Source organism: Delphinapterus leucas, chromosome 7 (assembly GCF_059928025.1).
Source record: "Delphinapterus leucas isolate spDelLeu-1000000601 "Yukka" chromosome 7, BTC_Dleu_Yukka2, whole genome shotgun sequence".
Lineage (NCBI taxonomy): Eukaryota > Metazoa > Chordata > Mammalia > Artiodactyla > Monodontidae > Delphinapterus > Delphinapterus leucas.
In genome coordinates, this window is record NC_143135.1 from 82,668,373 (window position 1) to 82,690,894 (window position 22,522).

The window sequence follows — 22,522 nt, forward strand, 5'->3', positions numbered from 1 at the left end:
CCACCAGGGAAGCCCTATTTGTAGATTTTTTGATGATAGCCTGATGTGAGATGATACCTCAATGAGATTTTGATTTGCATCTTTCTAATAATTAGTGATGTTGAGCATGTTTTCATGTGCCTATTGGTCATCTGTATGTCTTCTTTGGAAGAAATGTCTATTTAGGTCTCTGTCCATTTTTTGATTGGGTTGTTTATTTTTCAGATATTAAGCTATATGAACTGTGGGTATATTCTGCATATTAACCTCTTGTCAGTTGCATCATTTGAAAATATTTTCTCCCATTCCATAGGTTGTCTTTTCATTTTGCTTATAGTTTCCTTTGCTTCACAAAAGCTTTTAAGTTTGATTATGTCCAATTTGTTTAATTTTGCTTTTATACATTTTGCCTTTGGGAGACAAATCAAGGAAAATATTACTACGATTTATGTCAAGGACTGTTTTGCCTGTGTTCTCTTCTAGGAGTTTGTAGTGTCCTGTCTTACATTTATGTCTTTAAACCATTTTGAGATTATTTTTGTATATGGTATGAGAGAGTGTTCTAATTTCATTGAATTACATATAGCTATTCAGTTTTCCCAATAGCACTTGATGAAGAAACTGTCTTTTCTCCATTGTATATTCTTCACTTCTTTGTCATAGGTTAATTTACAGTAGATGCATAGGTTTATTTCTAGGCTCTATATTCTGTTCCATTGCTTTATATGTCTGCTTTTGTGCCAATACCACACTGTTTTGTTTACTGGAACTTTGCACTATAGTCTAAAGTGTGGAAGGGTTTTACTTCCAGCTTTAATCATTTTCCTCAGGATTGCTTTGTCAATTCTGGGTCTTTTGTGGTTCCATATAAACATCTTTATTGGAGTATAATTGCTTTACAATGTTGTGGTAATTTCTGCTGCATAACAAAGTTAATCAGTTATACGTGTACATATATCACCATATACCCTCTCTCTTGTACCTCCCTCCCACCCTTCCTATCCCACCCCTCTAGGTGGTCACAAAGTAGTGAGCTGATCTCCCTGTGCTATGCAGCTGTTTCCCACTAGCTATGTATTTTACATTTGATAGTGTATATATGTCCATGCCACTCTCTCACTTTGTCCCATCTTACCCTTCCCCCCCCCGTGTCCTCAAGTCCATTCTCTACATCTGTATCTTTATTCCTGTCCTGCCCCTAGGTTCTTCAGAGCCTTTTTTTATTATTATTCCATATATATGTGTTAACATACGGGATTTGTTTTTCTCTTTCTGACTTACTTCACTCTGTATGACACACTAGGTCCATCCACCTCACTACAAATAACTCAATTTCATTTCTTTTTATGGCTGAGTTATATTCCATTGTATATATGTGCCACATCTCTTTACCCATTCATCTGGTGATGGACACTTCGGTTAGTTCCATGTCCTGGCTACTGTAAATAGTGCTGCAATGAACATTGTAGTGCATGTCTCTTTTTGAATTATGGTTTTCTCAGGGTATATTCCCAGTAGTGGGAATGCTGGGTCACATTGTAGTTCTATTTTTAGCTCTTTAAGGAAAATCCTTACTGTTCTCTATAGTGGCTGTATCAATTTACATTCCCACCAACAGTAAAATATGGTTCCTTTTTCTCCACATCCACTCGAGCATTTATCGTTTGTAGATTTTTTGATGATGGCTATTCTGACTGGTGTGACATGAAACCTAATTGTGGCTTTGATTTGCACTTCTCTAATGACTAGTGATGTTGAGCATCCTTTCATATGTTTGTTGGAAATCTGTATATCTTCTTTGGAAATATCTATTTAGGTCTTCCCCCTAGTTTTGGATTGGGTTTTTTGTTTTCTTGATATTGAGCTGCATGAACTGTTGTGTATTTTGGAGATTACTACTTAGTCAGTTGCTTCATTTGCAAATATTTTCTCCCATTCTGAAGGTTGTCTTTTCATCTTCTTTATGATTTCCATTGCTGTGCAAAGCTTTTAAGTTTCATTAGGTCCCATTTGTTTATTTTTGTTTCTATTTCCTTTTCTCTAGGAGGTGGGTCAAAAAGGATCTTGCTGTGATTCATGGCATAAAGTGTTCTGCCTATGTTTTCCTCTCAGAGTTTTATAGTGTCTAGCCTTACCTTTAGGTCTTTAATCCATTTTGAGTTTATTTTTGTGTATGGTGTTAGGGAGTGTTATAATTTCATACTTTTAGATGTACTTGTCCAGTTTTCCCAGCACCACTTATTGAAGAGGCTGTCTTTTCTCTACTGTATATTCTTGCCTCCTTTATCAAAGATAAGGTGACTATATGTGCATGGGTTTATCTCTGGGCTTTCTATCCTGTTCCATTGATCTATATTTCTGTTTTTGTGCTAGTACCATACTGTTTTGATTACTGTAGCTTTGTAGTATAGTCTGAAGTCAGGGAGTCTGATTCCTCCAGCTCTGTTTTTCTTTTTCAAGATTGCTTTGGCTATTTGGGGTCTATTGTGTTTCCATACAAATTGTGAAATTTTTTGTTCTAGTTCTGTGAAAAATGCCATTGGTAGTTTGATAGGGATTGCATTGAATCTGTAGATTGGGTAGTATATTCATTTCCACAATTTTGATTTTTCCCATCCAAGAACATGGTATATGTCCCCATCTGTTTGGATCATCTTTAATTTTTTTCGTCCGTGTCTTACAGTTTTCTGCATACAGGTCATTTTTCTCCTTAGGTAGGTTTATTCCTCGGTATTTTATTCTTAATGTTGCAGTGGTAAATGGGAGTATTTCCTTAACCTCTCTATCATATTTTTCATCATTAGTGTATAGGAATATCAGAGATTTCTGTGCATTAATTTTGTATCCTGCTACTTTATGAAATTATTGATTAGCTCTAGTAGTTTTCTGGTAACATCTTTAGGATACTCTATACATAGTATCATGTCATCTGCAAACAGTGAGAGTTTTATTTCTTCTTTTCCAATTAGAATTCCTTTTATTTCTGTATTATCTAATTTCTGTGGCTAAAACTTCCACAACTATGTTGAATAATAATGGTGCGACTAGGCAACCTTGTCTTTTTCCTGATCTTAGTGGAAATGTTTTCAGTTTTTCACCTTTGAGAATGATGTGGGCTGTGGGTTTGTCATATATGGCCTTTATTATGTTGAGGTAACTTTTCTCTATGCCTACTTTCTGAATGGCTTTTATCATAAATGGGTGTTGAATTTTGTTGAAAGCTTTTTCTGCATTATTGGGATTATCATGTGGATTTTATCTTTAATTTGTTAATATGGTTTATCACATTGATTGATTTATGTATATTGTAGAATGCTTGCATTCCTGGGATAAACCACACTTGATCATGGTGTATGATCGTTTTCATGTGCTGTTGGATTGTTTGCTAGTATTTTGTGGAGGATTATTGCATCTATGTTCATTAGTAATATTGGCTTGTAGTTTTCGTTTTTTGTGACATCTTTGTCTGGCTTTGGTATCAGGGTGATGTTGGCCTCATAGAATGAGTTTGGGAGAGATCCTTCCTCTGCAATATTTTGGAGGAGTTTGAGAGGGATAGGTATTAGCTTTTCCCTAAATGTTTAATACAATTCACCTATGAAGCCATCTGGTCCTGGGCTTTTGTTTGTTGGAAGATATTTAGTCACAGTTTCAATTTCAGTGCTTGTGATTGGTCTGTTTTATTTTCTATTTCTTCCTGGTTCAGTCTCAGAAGGTTGTGCTTTTCAAAGAATTTGTCCATTTCTTCCTGGTTGTCCAACTTATTGGCATATAGTTGCTTGTAGTAATCTCTCATAATCCTTTGTATTTCTGCAGTGTCAGTTGTTACTTCTATTTCATTTCTATTTCTGTTGATTTGAGTCTTCCCCCTTTTTTTATTGATGTGTCTGCCTAATGGTTTATCAGTTTTGTTTATCTTCTCAAATAACCAGTTTTTAGTTTTATTGATCTTTGCTATCATTTCCTTCATTTCTTTTTCATTTATTTCCTATCTGATCTTTATGATTTCTTTCATTCTGCTAACTTTGGGGGGTTTTGGTCCTCTTTCTCTAATTGCTTTAGGTGTAAAATTAGGATGTTTATTTGAGATTTTTCTTGTTTCCTGAGGTAGCATTTTATTGCTCTAAAGTTCTCCCTTAGAACTGCTTTTGCTACATCCCATACATTTTGCGCTGTCGTGTTTTCATTGTCGTTTGTTTCTAGGTAGTTTTTGATTTCCTCTTTGATTTCTTCAGTGATCTCCTGGTTATTAAGTAGCATATTGTTTATCTTCCATGTGTTTTCATATTTTACAGTTTTTTTCCTGTAATTGATATCTTATCTCATAGCATGTGGCTGGAAAAGATACTTGCTATGATTTCAATTTTCTTAAATTTACCAAGGCTTGATTTGTGACCCAAAATATGATCTATCCTGGATAATGTTCCATGGGCACTTGAGAAGGAACTGTATGCTGTTGTTTTAGGATGGAATGTCCTATAAATATCAATTAAGTCCACCTTGTTTAATGTGTCATTGAAAGCTTGTGTTTCTTTATTTATTTTCATTGTGGATAATCTTTCCATTGGTGAAAGTGGGGTGTTAATGTCCCCTACTATGATTGTGTTACTGTCGATTTCCCCTTTTATGACTGTTAATAATTGCCTTATGTATTGAGGTGCTCCTATGTTAGGTGCACAAATATTTACTATTGTTATATCTTCTTCTTACATTGATCCCTTGATCATTATGGAATGCCATTCATTGTCTCTTGTAATAGTCTATTTTGTCTGATATGAGAATTGCTACTCCAGCTTTCTTTTGATTTCCATTTGCATGGAACATCTGTTTCCATCCCATCGCTTTCAGTATGTACGCGTCCCTAGATATTAAGTGGGTCTCTTGTAGACAGCATACATATGGGTCTTTTTCTGTATCCATTCAGCCAGTCTATGTCTTTCAGGTGGAACATTTAATCCATTTACACTTAAGGTAGTTATCAATATGTATGTTCCTATTACCATATTCTTAATTGCTTTGGGTTTGTTATTGGAGGTTTTTTCCTCTCTTGTGTTTCCTGCCTAGAGAAGTTTCTTTAGCATTTGTTGTAAAGCTGGTTTGGTGGTGCTGAATTCAACTTGCTTTTGCTTGTCTGTAAAGGTTTTAATTTCTCTGTTGAATCTGAATGAGATCCTTGCTGGGTAGAGTGATCTTAGTTGTAGGTTTTTCCCTTTCATCACTTTAAATATGTCCTGCCACTCCCTTCTAGTTTGCAGAGTTTCTGATGAAAGTTCAGCTGTTAACCTTATGGGGATTCCCTTGCTGTTTTTAATATTTTTTCTTTGTATTTAATTTTTGATAGTTTGATTAATATGTGTCTTGGCATGTTTCTCCTTGGATATATCCTGTATGGGACTCTCTGTGCTTCCTGGACTTGATTGACTATTTCCTTTCCCATATTAGAGAAGTTTTCAACTATATTCACTTCAAATATTTTCTCAGTACCTTTCTTTTTCTCTTCTTCTGGGAACCCCTATAATTCGAATGTTGGTGCTTTTAATGTTGTCCCAGAGGTCCCTGAAACCGTCCTCAATTCTTTTTCCTTTATTCTGCTCTGTGGTAATTATTTCCACTATTTTATCTTCCAAGTCACTTATCTGTTCTTCTGTCTCAGTTATTCTACTATTGATTCCTTCTAGAGAATTTTTAATTTCATTTATTGTATTGTTCATTGTTTGTTTGCTCTTTAATTCTTCTAGGTCCTTGTTAAACTTTCTTGTATTTTCTCCTTTCTATTTCCAAGATTTTGGATTGTCTTTACTATCATTACTCTGAATTCTTTTTCATGTAGACTGCCTATTTCCTCTTCATTTGTTTGGTCTGTTGGGTTTTTACCTTGTTCCTTCATCTGCTGCTATTTCTCTGTCTTATCATTTTGCTTAACTTACTGTGTTGGGGTCTCCTTTTCACAGGCTGCATGTTTGTGTTTCCTGTTGTTTTTTGTGTCTGCTCCCAGTTGGTAAGGTTGGTTCAGTGGGTTGTGTAGGCTTCCTGGTGGAGGGGACTGGTGCCTGTGTTCTGATGGATGAGGTGGGATCTTGTCTTCCTGTTGGGCAGAACCGCATCCAGTGATGTGTTTTGGGGTGTCTGTTAACTAATTATAATTTTAGACAACATCTCTTCTAATGGGTGGCATTGTGTTCCTGTCTTGCTAATTGTTTGGCATGGGATGTCCAGCATTGGAGCTTGCTGATTGTTGAGTGGAGCTAGGTCTTAGTGTTGAGACGGAGATCCTGGGGGAGCTTTCACCAGTTGATATTACATGTGGCCAGGAGGTCTCTCATGGTCCAATGTCCTGAACTCAGTTCTCCCACCTCAGAGGCTCAGGCCTGTCACCTAGTTGGAGCACCTGGACCCTGTCAGCCACACTGCACTATTTAAGTCTTCAGTTGTTCTTAGTCCAGGTGCTATGTCTGGATGCAGGGGTACTTTCTCCTCCTAGGCACATCGAAGGGTACTGCTTGCAGTTCCAAATCAAACTCCATGTGTCTCAAGGTTGCAGAAATTTGTCCGCTCTATTGGCCAGACCTCCTGTAACTAGGGTCATTTGGAGATTCAGAGACCAGGCTGGGAAACACAGCAGAAAGGAGGTGATGGGGTCCCTCTTGCCACTGCCTGGGGTCGAGACACAGCAGAGACTCAGCAGCTGGAGGCTGTTGGGAATGGGGTGGGCACAGGCGGCAGGCACATGTATGTTTTTGAAGTAGTGCTTTTATTTTTTTTTTTTTTTGTATATATACCCAGGAGTGGAATTGCTGGATAATATTGTATTTCTATTTTAGATTTTTGAGGAAATTTCATACTGTTTTTCATAGTGTCTATACCAATTTACATTCCTACCAACAGTGTATTAGGTTTCCCTTATCTCCATATCCTTGCCAACATTTGTCATTTGTGGTCTTTTTTACAACAGACTTTCTGAGAGGTGTGAGGTAATATCTCCTTGTGGTTTTGATTTTCATTTCTCTGACGATTAATGATGTTGAGCATGTTTACATGTGCCTGTTGACCATGTCTACATCTTGTTTTAAAACAATGTCTATTCAGGTCTTCTACCCATTTTTTGTTTGTTTTTGTTTTTTGCGGTATGCGGGCCTCTCACTGTTGTGGTCTCTCCCGTTGTGGAGCACAGGCTCTGGACGTGCAGGCTCAGCGGCCATGGCTCACGGGCCCAGCCACTCCGCGGCATGTGGGATCTTCTCAGACTGGGGCACGAACCCGTGTCCCCTGCATCGGCAGGTGGACTCTCAACCACTGCACCACCAGGGAAGCCCTTCTACCCATTTTTTAAGTGGTTTGTTTGTTTTTTTAGTGTTGAGTTGTATCAGCTATCTGTATATTTTGAATATTAGCTATTTCTGGTCATAGCATTTGTAAGTATTTTCTCTCATTCAGAAGGTTGTCTTTTTGTTTTATTGATGGTTTCCTTCGCTGTCAGAAGCTTTTAAGTTCAATTAGTCCCTATTTGTTTATTTTTGCTTTTGCTTACTTTGTCTTAGGAGACGGGCCCCCCAAAATATTGTTGTGATTTATGTCATAGAGTGGTCTGCCTGTATTTTCTTTCAGGAGTTGAATTCGTTTGCTAATATTTTGTTGAGGAATTTTTCATCTATATTCATCAAAGATATTGGCTGTAATTTTCTTTTTTTGTAGTAACTTTGTCTGGTTTGGGTATCAGTGTAATGGTGGCCTTGTAGAATGAATTTGGATGTACTTCCTACTCTTCAATTTTTTTGGTTTTCAGTCTTACCTTTATGTCTTTAATCCATTTTGAGTTTATTTTCATATACAGTGTGAGAAAATGTTCTAGTTTCATTATTTTATACATGTAACTGTGCAGTTTTCCCCAGCACCATTATTGAAGTGACTGTCTTTTTCCCATTTTATACTCTTGCGTCCTTTGTTGTAGATTAATTGACCATAAGTTTTTGGAATTATTTCTGGGTCCTATTCTTATCCATTGATCTATGTGTCCATTTCTGTGCCAGTACCATACTGTTTTGATTACTTCATCTTTGTATTTTAGTCTGAAGTCAGGTAGTGTGATATTTTCAGATTTCTTCTTTTTTCTCAAGGTGGCTTTGGTTATTCAGAGTCTTTCATGGTTCCATATTAATTTAAGGATTATTTATTATAGTTCTGTGAAAAATGTCATTATATTTTGATAGGGATTGCATTAAATTTGTTGATTGCATTGGGTAGTGTGTTCATTTTAACAATGGTAATTTTTCCAAGTCATGAATTTGAAATATCTTTTCATTTCTTTATATCACCTTCCATTTCCTTCATTAGCATCTTACAGTTTTCTGAGTATAGGTCTTTCACTTCCTGGTTAAGTTTATTCCTAGGTATTCTATTATTTTTGTTGCAATTTTAAATGGGATTATTTGCTTGTTTGTTTTCCATAATTTAATTATTAGTGTAAAGAAATGGAACAGATTTCTGTATATTAATCTTGTATTCTACAACTTCCATGAATTCATTTATTAGTTCTAATAGTTTTTTTGTGGGAAATTTAGGGTTTTGAATATATAGTTTCATAGCATCTACATATAGTGACAATTTTACTTCTTCCCTTCCAATGTGGATGCCTTTTATTGATTGCTGTGGCTAGGACTTCCAACAATGTTAAATAGGAGTTGAGAGTAAGTATCTTTGTCCTATTCCAGATATTAGAGGAAAAGCTTTTACTTTTTCACCATTGAATATGATATTAGCTCTTGTATGATCATATATGGCCTTCATTATTTTCAGATAAATTACCTCCATAGCAAATTAATCATTAATGGATACCGAATTTCTCAAAAAAAATGTTCTGAATCTATTGGGATGATCATGTGATTTTTATCCTTCCTTGTGTTAATATGGTAAATCATATTTATTGACCTGTGAATATTGAGCCATCCTTGCATCTCTGAAATAAATTCCACTTGATCATGTATATGATCCTTTTTATATATTGTTGAATTCGGTTTGCTAATATTTTGTTGAGGAATTTTGTATCTATATTCATCAAAGATATTGGCTGTAATTTTCTTTTTTTGTAGTAACTTTGGTTTGGGTATCAGTGTAATGGTGGCCTTGTAGAATGAGTTTGGATGTATTTCCTACTCTTCAATTTTTTGGAATAGTTTGAGAAGGAAAGGTATTAGCTCTTCTTTTCATGTTTGATAGAATTCCCCTGTGATGCAGTTTTGTCCTGGACTTTTTTGTTTCCTGGGAGTTTTTTGATTACTATTCAATTTCACTACTAGTGATTGGTCGGTTCATATTGTTTGTTTCCTCCTGATTCACTCTTGGAATATATGTATTTAGAAATTTATCCATATCTTCTAGGTTGTCCAATGTTGACATATAAATGTTCATAGTATTCTCTTATGATTCTTTTATCTCTATGATATTAGTTGTAATTTCTCATTTCTTTTTTGTTTATTTAAGTCCTGTCTTTTATTTTTTCTTGATAAGCCTGTCTAAATGCTTATCAATTTTGATATTTTTTCCAAAAAAATAGCTCTTCATTTTATTAATCTTTTTATTGTTTCTTAGGTCTTTATTTTATTTGTTTTCTCTCTAATCTTTATTATTAGCACCCTCAGCTGACTTTGGGCTCTCTTTGTTCTTTTTCTAATTACTTTAGATAGTAGGTTAGGTTGTTAATTTGAGATTTTTCTTGAAGTAGGCCTGTATTGTTATAAGCTTCCCTCTTAGAGTCATTAAACAAGGATTTATAGAGAGAGGTCAAGATGGCATGTTAGGAGGACCTGGGTTTCACCTCTCCCAACAAGTACATCAAGAATACATCTACAAGTGGAACAATTATCACAGGACACCTGCTGAACACTAGCAGAGGACCTCAGATACCTAAAAGGGCAAGAAAAATTCCTCACATAACTGGGTAGGCTGAAGGAGAGAAAGGGAAGATAAAGAAAAGAGGAAACGGATAGGGCCCTCATCCCTGGGGGAGAGCTGAAGGAGAGGAGAGGTTACTGCACTCAGGGAGGCCCCCTTACCATCAGCAAGATCAGCTGAAATGGTGAGGAGGTCTTCAGAGGTTATTGGATGAAAGTGCAGCAGCCAGTCTGTGACAGGCAGGACAGAGCAAGACTTGCACGGACAGTCTGTGCCACAGCCCTGCAATCCCCAGCCTGAGGCAGGGTCTGAGTGCTGAAGTGTCAGATTAGGAGAGCGGACCTGTGGAGAGGACTGCTGTTGGCTGCATGGAGTCAGCCCAAAGGGACAAGAGTGAGGAGCTCTGCTGCGTGGAGACAGCCTGAGGGGACAGGAGTGAGGAGCTCCGCAAATGGGAATGCTCCTGGAGGAAGCATGGACTGCCATTGAAGCAAGGCACTATTGTTGAGTGGTGTGCAAGGGGTGGGGCTGCCATCACGGCCTCTCTGCTCACATGCCAGCTCCTGCCTCCATAGGCACTGAGAGGGTCTTCCACCAGAGTGAACATTAATGCCTCAATCATTGCTACCTTGTCTCCCTCATGCCTGAGTTAGCATGTGTGCCCCACTCTGTCACCACCTCCTGCCAACCCCTGTGTCCACAGGCACTAGAGGGGGATCCCAGCAGAGTGAGCACACAATCCCTAGTCATTGCCACCTTATCCCTCACCCCCTAAGCAAGCATGCTTGCCCCCATCAGTCACTGCCTCTTGCCCCTTCCTCCTAAGCAACCAAGAGTACCTCAGTCAGCTGTTTCCTTTGCCCCCTCTTGCCTGGGTGGGGAGCAGACACCTGAGGGTGGTCCACATGCAAAGCAGGGGCCAAAACCAAAGCTGAGCCCCAGGGGCTATGTGACTAAGGAAGAGGAACTGAAATCTCTCCATGCAGCTGCACAAGCTGCAGATTAAATACCTGTGATCAGCTTGGTAAACCCCGCATCTGTGGAATATCTGAATGGAAAACAAGTGCTCCCACAACTGAGACCAGTCTTGTTTTAGCAGCTGTGGACTTTGGGGGCATGTACACGTGGGAGTTGGACCAAGTCAGAGTCTGAGCTGCCCCCACAGTACACACAGCAGATCCAGAGATTTACCAAGAGGGCCTCATGGGGAGGTAGGGGTTGGCTGTGGCTCACAGTGGGGGAAAGGACACTGATAGTGGAGACACTAGGGAATTTGTTTTGTTTTGTTGTTTTATTTCTTTTTATTATTTTTTATTTTTAAAGAATTTTTAGTAAATTTTTTATTTTTCTATTTTTATTTTTTGTTTTGATTTTTCTTTGATGTTGCTTTGGTTTTTTGTTTCTTTATTGTTTCTATTTTTTTCTATTTTCCTTTGTTGTCTTTTTGTGTGTCTGGTTTTTGTTTTCTTTACTTTTTTGTTTCTTTTTTGTTTGGTTGGTTGGTTTTGTTTTTATTGTTTGTCTTATTTTCCGTTTGCTTGCTTTCTTTTCTTTTTTTTGCCATGTTGGGTGGCTTGTGGGGTCTTGGTTCCCCAACCAGGTGTCGAACCTGAGCCCTGTGGTGGGGGTGCCAAGTCCTGGCTGCTGGATGCCCAGAGAATTCCTGGCCCCAGAGAATATTAATATGTGTGAGCTCTCCCAGCATTCCTCACCTTGGCACCAAGACCCACCTCCATGCAATAGCCTGCAAGTTACAGTGCTGGATCCCTCAGACCAAACAACCAGCAAGACAGGACAGAAACCCACCAATCAGCAGACAGACTGCCTAAAGTTATACTAAGCTCACAGACACGCCAAAACACACCCCTTGACACAGCCCTGCCAACCAGAGGGACAAGACCCATCTCCACCCACCAGAGCGCAGGCACTAGTCCCTCCCAAAAGGAAGCCTACACAAGGCTCTGGACCAAACTCACCCACCAGGGGACAGAAACCAGAATCAAGAGGAACTACAACCCTGCAAAGGAAACCACAAACACAGTAAGTTAAACAAAAAGAGACAACAAAGAAATATGTTGCAGACGAAGGAGCAATCCAAAAACTTACAAGAGCAACTAAATGAAGAGGAGATAGGCAATAAACATGAAAAAGAATTCAGAGTAATAATAGGAAAGATGACCCAAGATCTCAGAAAAAGAATGGAGGCATGGATCCAGAAGATACAAAAATGTTTAAGAAGGACATAGAAGAACTAAAGAAGAAACAAACAGTGATGAACAATACAATAACTGAAATGAAAAATACACTAGAAGGAAGCAATGGCAGAATAACTGAGGCAGCAGAAAGAATAAGGAAGCTAGAAGACAGAATAGTGGAAATCACTGACACAGAAGACAGTAAAGAAAAAAAATGAAAAGAAATGAGGACAGTATTAGAGACCTCTGGCACAACATTAAATGCACAAACATTCAAATTATAAACGTCCCAGAAGAGAAAGGGTCTGAAAAAAACATTTGAAGAGATTATATTCAAAAACTTCCCTAACATGGGAAAGGAAATAGTCACCCAAGTCGAGGAAGTGCAGAGAATCCCATCTATGATAAGCCAAAGGAGAAACACACTGAGATACATATTAATCAAACTAACAAAAATTAAATACAAAGGAAAAAATCAAAAGCAGCAATGGAAAAGCAACAAATAACATACAAGGGAATCCTCATAAGGTTGACAGCTGATTATCCAGCAGAAACTCTGCAGGCCAGAAGGAGTGGCATGATATATTTAAAGTGATAAAAGAGAAAAACCTACAACCAAGAATACTCTAACTAGTAAGGCTCTCATTCAGATTCAATGGAGAAATAAAAAACTTTACAGACAAACGAAACTAAGAGAATTCAGCACCGCAAAACCAGCTTTACAACAAATGCTAAAGGAACTTCTCTAGGCAGGAAACACAAGAGAAGGAAATGACCAGCAAAAACAAACCCAAAACAATTAAGAAAATGGCAATAAGAACATACATAATGATAATTACCTTAAATGTAAATGGATTAAATGCTCCAACCAAAAGATGCACACTGGCTGAATAGATACGAAAACAAACCCGTATATATGCTGTCTACAAGAGACCCACTTCAGACCTAGGGACAAATACAGACTGCAAGTGAGAAGATGGAAAAAGACATTTCATGCAAATCAAAAGAAAACTGGAGTAACAATAGTCATATCAGACAAAATAAACTTTAAAATAAAGACTGTTACAAGAGACAAGGAAAGACATCACGTCAAGGGAGCAATCCAAGAAGAAGACATAACAATTGTAAATATATATGTACCCAACATAGGACCACCTCAATATAAAGGCAAATGCTAACAGTCATAAAAGGGAAAATCAACAGTAACACAATAATCGTAAGGGACTTCAACACCCCACTTACACCCATGGATAGATCATTCAGACAGAAAATTAATAAACGGGGAGACCTTCAAGATGGCAGAGGAGTAAGATGTGAAGATCATCTTCCTCTGCATAAATATATAAGAAATAGATCTACATCTGGAACAACTCCTATAGAACACCTACTGAATGCTGGCAGAAGACCTCTGACTTCCCAAAAGGCAAGAAACTTGCCATGTACCTGGGTAGGGCAAAAGGAAAAAGAAATAAACAGAGCCAAAAGAATAAGGATGGGACCTGCACTTCTGGGAGAGAGCTGTGAAGGAGGAAAAGTTTCCACACACTAGGAAGCCCCTTCACTGGCAGAGACACGGGGTGGGCAGGGGCAAAGCTTCAGAGCCATGGAGGAGAATGCAGCAACAGGGGTGCACAGGGCAAAGTGGAGAGATTCCCACACAGAGGATCAGTGCTGACCAGCACTCACCAGCCTGAGAGGCTTGTCTGCTCACCCACCAGGGCGGGTGGGGGCTGGGAGCTGAGGCTTGGGTGTTGGAGGTCAGATCTCAGGGAGAGGACTGGGGTTGACTGCATGAACACAGCCTGAAAGGAGCTAGTGCACCACAGCTAGCTGGAAGGGAGCCTGTGAAAATGTCTGGAACTGCCTAAGAGGCAAGAAACCATTGTTTTGGGGTGCACTAGGAGAGGGGATTCAGATGACCACCTAAACGAGCTCCAGAGATGTGCACAAGCCATGGCTATCAGCACAGACACCAGACACAGGCATGAAATGTTAACTCTGTTGCCGCAGCCAACAGGAAGCCTGTGTGCAAGCACAGGTCATTATCCACAACTCCCCTCCTGGGAGCCTCTGCAGCCCGCCACTGGCAGGGTCCCATGATCCAGGGACAACTTCCTCAGGAGAATACATAGCGCACCTCAGGCTGTTGCAACATCACACTGGCCTCTGCCACCTCAAGTTCACCTCGCATTCCATACCCCTCCCTCCCCCTGGCCTGATTAAGCCAGAGCCCCCTAATCATCTGCTACCTTAATCCCATCCTGTCTAAGTGAAGAAGAGACACGCTTAGGTGACATCCATGGAGAGGTGGGGCCAAATCCAAAGCTGAACCCCAGGAGCTGTGCAAACAAAGAAGAGAAAGGGAAATTTCTCCCAGCAGCCTAAGGAGCAGCAGATTAAATCTCCACAATCAACTTGATGTACACTGCATCACTGGATACCTGAATAGACAATGAATCATCCCAAAATTGAGGTGGTGGACTTTGGGAGCAGCTGTAGATTTGGGGTTTGCATTCTGCATCTAATTTGTTTCTAGTTTTATGCTTATCGTAGTTTAGTATTTAGAGTTTATTATCATTGGTAGATTTGTTTATTGATTTGGTTGCTCTCTTCCTTTTTTTATATATATAGATTTTTTTTTCCTTTTCCTTTTTGTGAGTGTGAATTTGTATGCTTCTCTGTGTGATTTTGTCTGTATAGCTTTGCTTTTACCATTTGTCCTAAGGTTCTGTCTGTCCATTTCCTTTTTTGTTTTTTAGTATAATTTTTAGGTTTGTTATCATTGGTGGATCTGTTTATTTGTTTGGTTGCTCTCTTCTTTCTTTCTTCTTTTTTATGCTTTTTTAACTTTTTAAATTAAAAAAATTATTTTAATAAATTTATTTTGTTTTATTTTTTTCCTTCTTTCTTTTTTTCCTCCCTTTTCTTCTGAGCTGCATGGTTGACAGGGTCTTGGTTCTCCAGCTGGGTGTCAGGTCTGTGCCACTGATGTGGGAGAGCTGCATTCAGGACATTCATCCACCAGAGACCTCCCAGCACCAAGTAATAGAAAATGGAGAAAGCTCTCCCAGAGATCTCCATCTCAAGGCTAGAGCCAGCTCCACTCAAGGAACAGCAAGCTACAGTGCTGGAGACCCCATGCCACACAACTAGCAAGAGAGGAACACAACCCCACCCATTAGCAAAGAGGCTGCCAAAAATCATAATAATGTCACAGACACGCCAAAACACACCACCAGACATGGTCCTGCCCACCAGAAAGACAAGATCCAGTCTCATCCACCAGAACACAGGCACCAGTCCCCTCTAGAAGGAAACCACTGAAACAACCTTAGTCACTGGAGGCAGACACAAAAAACAATGGGAATTACAAACCTGCAGCCTGTGGAAAGGAGACCCCAAAGACAGTAAGTTAACCAAAATGAGAAGACAGAGAAACACACAGCAGATGAAGGAGTAAGGAAAAGCCCACCAGACCATACAAATGAAGAGGAAATAGGCAGTCTACCTGAAAAAGAATTCAGAGTAATGATAGTAAAGATGATCCAAAATCTTGGAAATAGAATGGAGAACATACAAGAAATGTTTAACAAGGACCAAGAAGAATTAAAGAGCAAACAAACAATGATGAACAACACAATAAATGAAATTTAAAATTCTCTAGAAGAAATCAATAGCAGAATAACTGAGACAGAAGAACAGATAAGTGACTGGGAAGATAAAATACTGGAAATAACTACCACAGAGCAGAATAAAGGAAAAAGAATTGAGGACAGTTTCAGAGACCTCTGGGACAACATTGAAAGCACCAACATTAAAATTATAGGGGTCTCAAAGAAGAAGAGAAAAAGAAAGGGACTGAGAAAATATTTGAAGAGATTATACATGAAAACTTCCCTAATATGGGAAAGGAAACAGTTAATCAAGTCCAAAAAGCACAGAGAGTCCCATATAGGATAAATCCAAGGAGAAACACATCAAGACCCATATTAATCAAACTATCAAAAATTAAATACAGAGAAAAAATGTTAAAAGCAGCAAGGGGGCTTTCCTGGTGACACAGTGGTTGAGAGTCCACCTGCCAATGCAGGGGATGCAGGTTTGTTCCCCCGTCCAGGAGGATCCCGCATGCCACGGAGTGGCTGGGCCCATGAGCCATGGCCGCTGAGCCTGCGTGTCCGGAGCCTGTTCCCTGCAATGGGAGAGGCCACAACAGTGAGAGGCCCACACCCACATAATGCAAAAAAAAAAAAAAAAAAAAAGGAAATAAAACAAATAACATACAAGAGAATACCCATAAAGTTAATAGCTGATCTTTCAGCACAAACTCTGCAAGCCAGAAGGAAGTGGCAGGACATACTTAAAGTGATGAAAGGGAAAAACCTACAACCAAGATCACTCTTCCCAGCAAGGATCTCATTCAGATTCGATGGAGAAGTTTAAAACTTTACATACAAGCAAAAGCAATGAGAATTCAGCACCACCAAACCAGCTTTACAACAAATGCTAAAGGAACTTCTCTAGGCAAGAGACACAAAAGAAGGAGAAGACCTACAATAACAAACCCAAAACAATTAAGAAAATGGGAATAGGAACATACATATCAATAACTACCTTAAATGTAAATGGATTAAATGGTCCAATGAAAAGACATAGACTGGCTGAATGGATACAAAAACAAGACCCATATATATGCTGTCTACAACAGACCCACTTCATACCTAGGGACCCATACAGCCTGAAAGTGAGGGGATGGAAAAAGATATTCCATGCAAATGGAAATTAAAAGAAAGCTGGAGGAGCAATTCTCATATCAGACAAAGTAGACTTTAAAATAAAGACTATTCGGCTTCCCTGGTGGCGCAGTGGTTGAGAGTCCACCTGCCAATGCAGGGGACACAGGTTCGTGCCCTGGTCCAGGAAGATCCCACATGCCGCAGAGCTGTGAGGCCCGTGAGCCATGGCTGCTGAGCCTGCGTGTCCGGAGCCTGTGCTCTGCAACGGGAGAGGCCGCAACAGTGAGTGGCCCACATACCGCAAAAAATAAAAATAATAAAATAATAAAATAAAATAAAGACTATTACAAGAGACAATGAAGAACATTACATAATGATCAAGGAATCAATCCAAGAAGAAGATAAAACAATTGTAAATATTTATGCACCCAATATAGGAGCACCTCAATACATAAGGCAAATGCTAAGAGCCATAAAAGGGGAAATCGACAGTAACACAATCAGAGTAGAGGACTTTAACACCCCACTTCCACCACTGGACCAATCATCCAAACTGAAAATAAATAAGGAAACACATGCTTTAAATGACACATTAAACAAGATGGACTTAATTGATATTTATAAGACATTTCATCCACATAAAACAGAATACACATTTTTCTCAAGTGCTGATGGAACATTCTCCAGGATAGATCATATCTTGGGTCACAAATGAAGCCTTGGTAAATTTAAGAAAATTGAAATCATACAAAGTATCTTTCCTGATACAACGCTATGAGACTAGATATCAATTACAGGAAAAAATCTGTAAAAAATACAAACACAAGGAGACTAAACAATACGCTACTAAATAACCAAGAGATCACTGAAGAAATCAAAGAGGAAATCAAAAATACCTAGAAACAAATGAAAATGAAAACATGACGACACAAAACCTATAGGATGCAGCAAAAGCAGTTCTAAGAAGGAAGTTTATAGCAATACAATCCTACCTCAGGAAACAAGAAACATCTCACATAAACAACCTAACCTTACACATAAGTCAATTGGAGAAAGAAGAACAAAAAAAAAAAAAAACAGCCCGAAGTTCACAGAAGGAAAGAAATCATAAAGATCAGATCAGAAATAAATGAAAAAGAAATGAAGGAAACAATAGCAAAGATCAATAAAACTAAAAGCTTGTTGTTTGAGAAGATAAACAAAATTGATAAACAATTAGCCAGACTAATCAAGGAAAAAGGAGAAGACTCAAATCAATAGAATCAGAAATGAAAAAAAAAGAAGTAACAACTGACACAGCAGAAATACAAAGGATCGTGAGAGATTACTACAAGAAACTATATGCCAATAAAATGGACAACCTGGAAGAAATGGACAAATTCTTAGAAAAGCACTACATTCCAAGACTGAACCAGGAAGAAATAGAAAATATAACCAGGCCAATCACAAGCACTGAAGTTGAGACTGTAATTAAAAATCTTCCAACAGGTCTTCCCTGGTGGCGCAGTGGTTGAGAGTCCGCCTGCCAATGCAGGGGACATGGGTTCGTGCCCTGGTCCAGGAAGATCCCACATGCCATGGAGCGGCTGGGCCCGTGAGCCATGGCCACTGAGCCTGGTCGTCCAGAGCTTGTGCTCCGCAATGGGAGAGGCCACAACAGTGAGAGGCCCGTGTACTGCAAAAAAAAAAAAATCTTCCAACAAGCAAAAGCCCACGATGAATACTATCAAACATTTAGAGAGGAGATATCACGTATCTTCAAACTCTTCCAAAATATTGTAGAGGGATGAACACTCCCAAACTCATTCTATGTGGCCACCATCACCCTGATACCAAAATGAGACAAAGAGGTCACAAAGAAAGAATACTACAGGCCAATATCACTGATGAACATAGATACAAAAATCCTCAACAAAATGCTAGCAAACAGAATCCAGCAACACATCAAGAAGATCATACACCATGATCAAGTGGGATTTAAATCAGGGACACAAGGATTTTTCAATATCCACATATCAATCCATGTGAAACACCACATCAACAAATTGAAGAATAAAAACCATGTGATCATCTCAACAGATACAGAAAAAACTTTCAACAAAATTCAAAACCCATTTATGATAAACATTATCCAAAAAGTGGGCAGAGATGACCATATATGACAAACCCACAGCAAACATCATTCTCAATGGTGAAACACTGAAAGCATTTCCTCTAAGATCAGGAACAAGACAAGGATTTCCACTCTCACCACTTTTATTCAGTATATTTTTGGAAGTCCTAGCCATAGCAATCAGAGAAGAAAAAGAAATAAAAGGCATTCAAATTGGAAAAGAAATAGTAAAACTGTCATTGTTTGCAGAAAACATGATACTATTAATAGAAAAACTTAAAGATGCAACCAGGAATCTACTAGAGCTCATCAATGAATTTGGTAAAGTTGCAGGATACAAAATTAATGCACAGATATCTCTTGTATCCCTATACACTAGCAACGAAAGTTCAGAAATAGAAAGTAAGGAAACAACCCCATTTACCATCGCATAAAAAAGAAAATACCTAGGAATAAACCTACCTAAGGAGGCAAAAGACCTGTACTCAGAAAACTATAAGATACTGATGAAAGAAATAAGAGATGGCACAAACAGATTGAGAGATATACCCTGTTCTTGAATGGAAGAATCAATATTTTCAAAACGACTCTACTACCCAAAGCAATCTACAGATTCAATGCAATCCCTATCAAATTACCAATGGCATTTTTCACAGAACTAGAACAAAAAAATTTACAATCTGTATGGAAACATGAAAGACCTGGAATAGCCAAAGCAATCTTGAGAAAGAAAAACAGAGCTGAAGGAATCTGGCTCCCTGACTTCAGACTGTACTACAAACCAGAGTGATCAAGACAGTATGGTACTGGCACAAAAAAAGAAATATAGATCAATGGAACAGGATAGAAAGTCCAGAGATAAACCCACACACTTATGGTCACCTAATCTATGACAAAAGAGGCAAGAATATACAGTGAAGAAAAGACAGCCTCTTCAATAAGTGGTGCTGGGAAAACTGGACAGCCATAAAAGAATGAAATTAGAACACACCCTAACACCACACAAAAACAAATCAACTCAAAATGGATTAAAGGCATATATGTTATGCAAGATACTATAGAACTCTTAGAGGAAAACATAGGCAGAACACTCTTTGACATAAATCGCAGGAAGTTTTTTTTTTGATCCACCTCCTATAGTAATGAAAACAAAAACAAAATAAACAAATGGGACCTAATAAAACTTAAACGTTTTGCACAGCAAAGAAACCATAAACAAAATGAAAAGACAACCCTCAGAATTGGAGAAAATATTTGTAAACGAAGCACCCAACAAGGGATTAATCTCCAAAATATACAAACAGCTCATATAGCGCAATATCAAAAAGACCAACAACCCAATCAAAAAATGGTTGGAAGATCTAAATAGACATTTAGAAATGTCTATTTCTAAATAGACATTTTCCCCCAAAGAAGACATACAGATGGTTAAAAAGCACATGAAAAGATGCTCAATATCATTAATTATTAGAGAAGGACAAATCAAAATCACAGTGAGGTATCACCTCACACCAGTCAGAATGGCCATCATCAAAAAGTCTACAAACAATAAATTTGGAGAGGGTGTGGAGAAAAGGGAACCCTCCTATGCCATTGGTGGAAATGTAAACTGGTACAGCCACTATGGAAACAGTATGGAGGTTCCTTAAAAAACTAAAAATAGAGCTACCATATGATCCAGCAATCTCACTCTTTGGCCTATATCTGAAGAAAACCATAATTCAAAAAGTTAAATGCACCCCAGTGTTCATTGCAGTGCTATTTACAATAGCCAAGACATAGAAGCAACCTAAATGTCCACCAACAGAGGAATGGATTAAGATGATGTGATACATATATACAGTGGAATATTACTCAGCTATATAAAAAGAACAAAATAATGCCATTTGCAGCATGTGGATGGACCTAGAGTTTGTCATTTTGAGTGAAGTAAGTCAGGCAGAGAAAGACAAATACCATATGATATCATTTATATGTGGAATCTTAAAAAAAGGCTCTAAATGAACTTATCTACAAAACAGAAATAGAGTTACAGATATAGAAAATAAACTGATTTTTACCAGGGGGTAAAGGGGGGCAGGATAAATTGGAAGATTGGGATTGACATATACACACTACTATATATAAAATAGATGACTAATAAGGACCTACTGTACAGCACAGGGAACTCTACTCAATACTGTGTAATAGCCTATATGGGAAAAGATTCTACAACAGAGTGGCTATGTGTATAACAGATTTACTTTACTGTACACCTGAAACTAACACAACATTGTAAATCAACTATACCCCAGTAAAATTTTTAAAAAATAAAAATAGTTTTAAATTAAAATTTAAAAAAATAAAAATTTTTGAAAAATAAAAATTAAAAAATATTAACAATTAAAAGAAACTTCCCTCTTAGAACTGCTTTCACTGTATCCCATTGTTTTTGGAAATTTGTATTTTTATTTTCATTTGTCTCAAGGTATTTTCTGGTTTCCTCTTTGAATTCTTCATTGACACATTTGTTTTTAGTAACATATTATTTATTCAACATTTGTTTGTGTCTTTTCCATTTTTCTTCCTGTAACTGATAACTAGTTTCATACTGTTATGGTCAGAAAAAATGCTTGATATAATTTCTATCCTTTTAAATTTGTTGAGGATTGTTTTGTGGCCTAGCATGTCATCTATTCTGTAGAACATTCTGTGTACACTTGAGAAGAATGTGTATTCTTCTGCTTTGGTATGGAATGTCCTATTGATATCTATTAAGTCCAACTGGTCTATTGTTTATTTTACAATCTCTGTTGCACTAGTGATTTTCTGTCTGGATGACCTGTCTATTGATGTAAGTTGGGTGTTAAAGTTCCCTACTGTTTTTGTACTATTGTTGATTTCTTCCTTTATGCCTATTAGTAGTTACTTTATATATTTAGTTGCTCCTATTTTAGGTGTGTGTATGTTAATGATTGCTATATCCTCTTCTTGTATCAATCCCTGTATCATTATATCATATCCTTCTTTGTCTTTTGGTATAGACTTTTTTGGAAACTCTGATTTGTCTGACATGAATATTGCTACTCCAGCTTTATTTGTCATTTCATGAATATATTTTCCATCCCCTCACTTTCAGTCTGTGTGTCTTTAGATCTGAAGTGTTTCTCTGATAGGCAGCATATAGATGGGTCTTGTTCTTTTATCAGCCATCCTAAGTCTTTTGATTGTAGTATTTTGTCCATTGACATTCAAAGTGAGTATTGATAGGTATGTACTTATTGCCATTTTGTTACTTGTTTTCTGCTTGTTTTGTAGTTCTCTGTTCTTTTCTTTTAGTTTCTTCCCTTGTGGTTTGATGATTTTCTTTTGTGGTATGCTAGTGTTTGGTTCTCTCTAGCTTTTTTGTATCTGTTGTAGATTTTTGATTTTTGGTTACCATCAAGTTCATAAATGCTGACCTCTAACTATATCTATTTGTTTTGAACTGATAGTCACTTATGTTCAAACATGTTATAAACCATCTACTTTTTTACTCCCCTCCCCCACATTTTGTGTTTTAGATGTCATATTTTACATCTTCATATCTATTTCTTCACTATTTGTTGTAGTTATAGTTGATTTTCCTTTTT

The 22,522-nt window shown here is 37.9% G+C and overlaps 1 protein-coding gene across 1 annotated transcript in view; it reads left to right on the forward strand.

The window, feature by feature from the left end:
* The window catches only part of GRIA4 (glutamate ionotropic receptor AMPA type subunit 4), a 143,862-nt gene that overhangs the window by 28,174 nt on the left and 93,166 nt on the right, over positions 1 to 22,522 (forward strand). Inside the window, exon 3 of the mRNA XM_089915884.1 lies at positions 6,560 to 6,685. Coding sequence (XP_089772010.1) covers positions 6,560 to 6,685 — 126 coding nt within the window. The remainder of the gene's footprint in view (positions 1 to 6,559; positions 6,686 to 22,522) is intronic.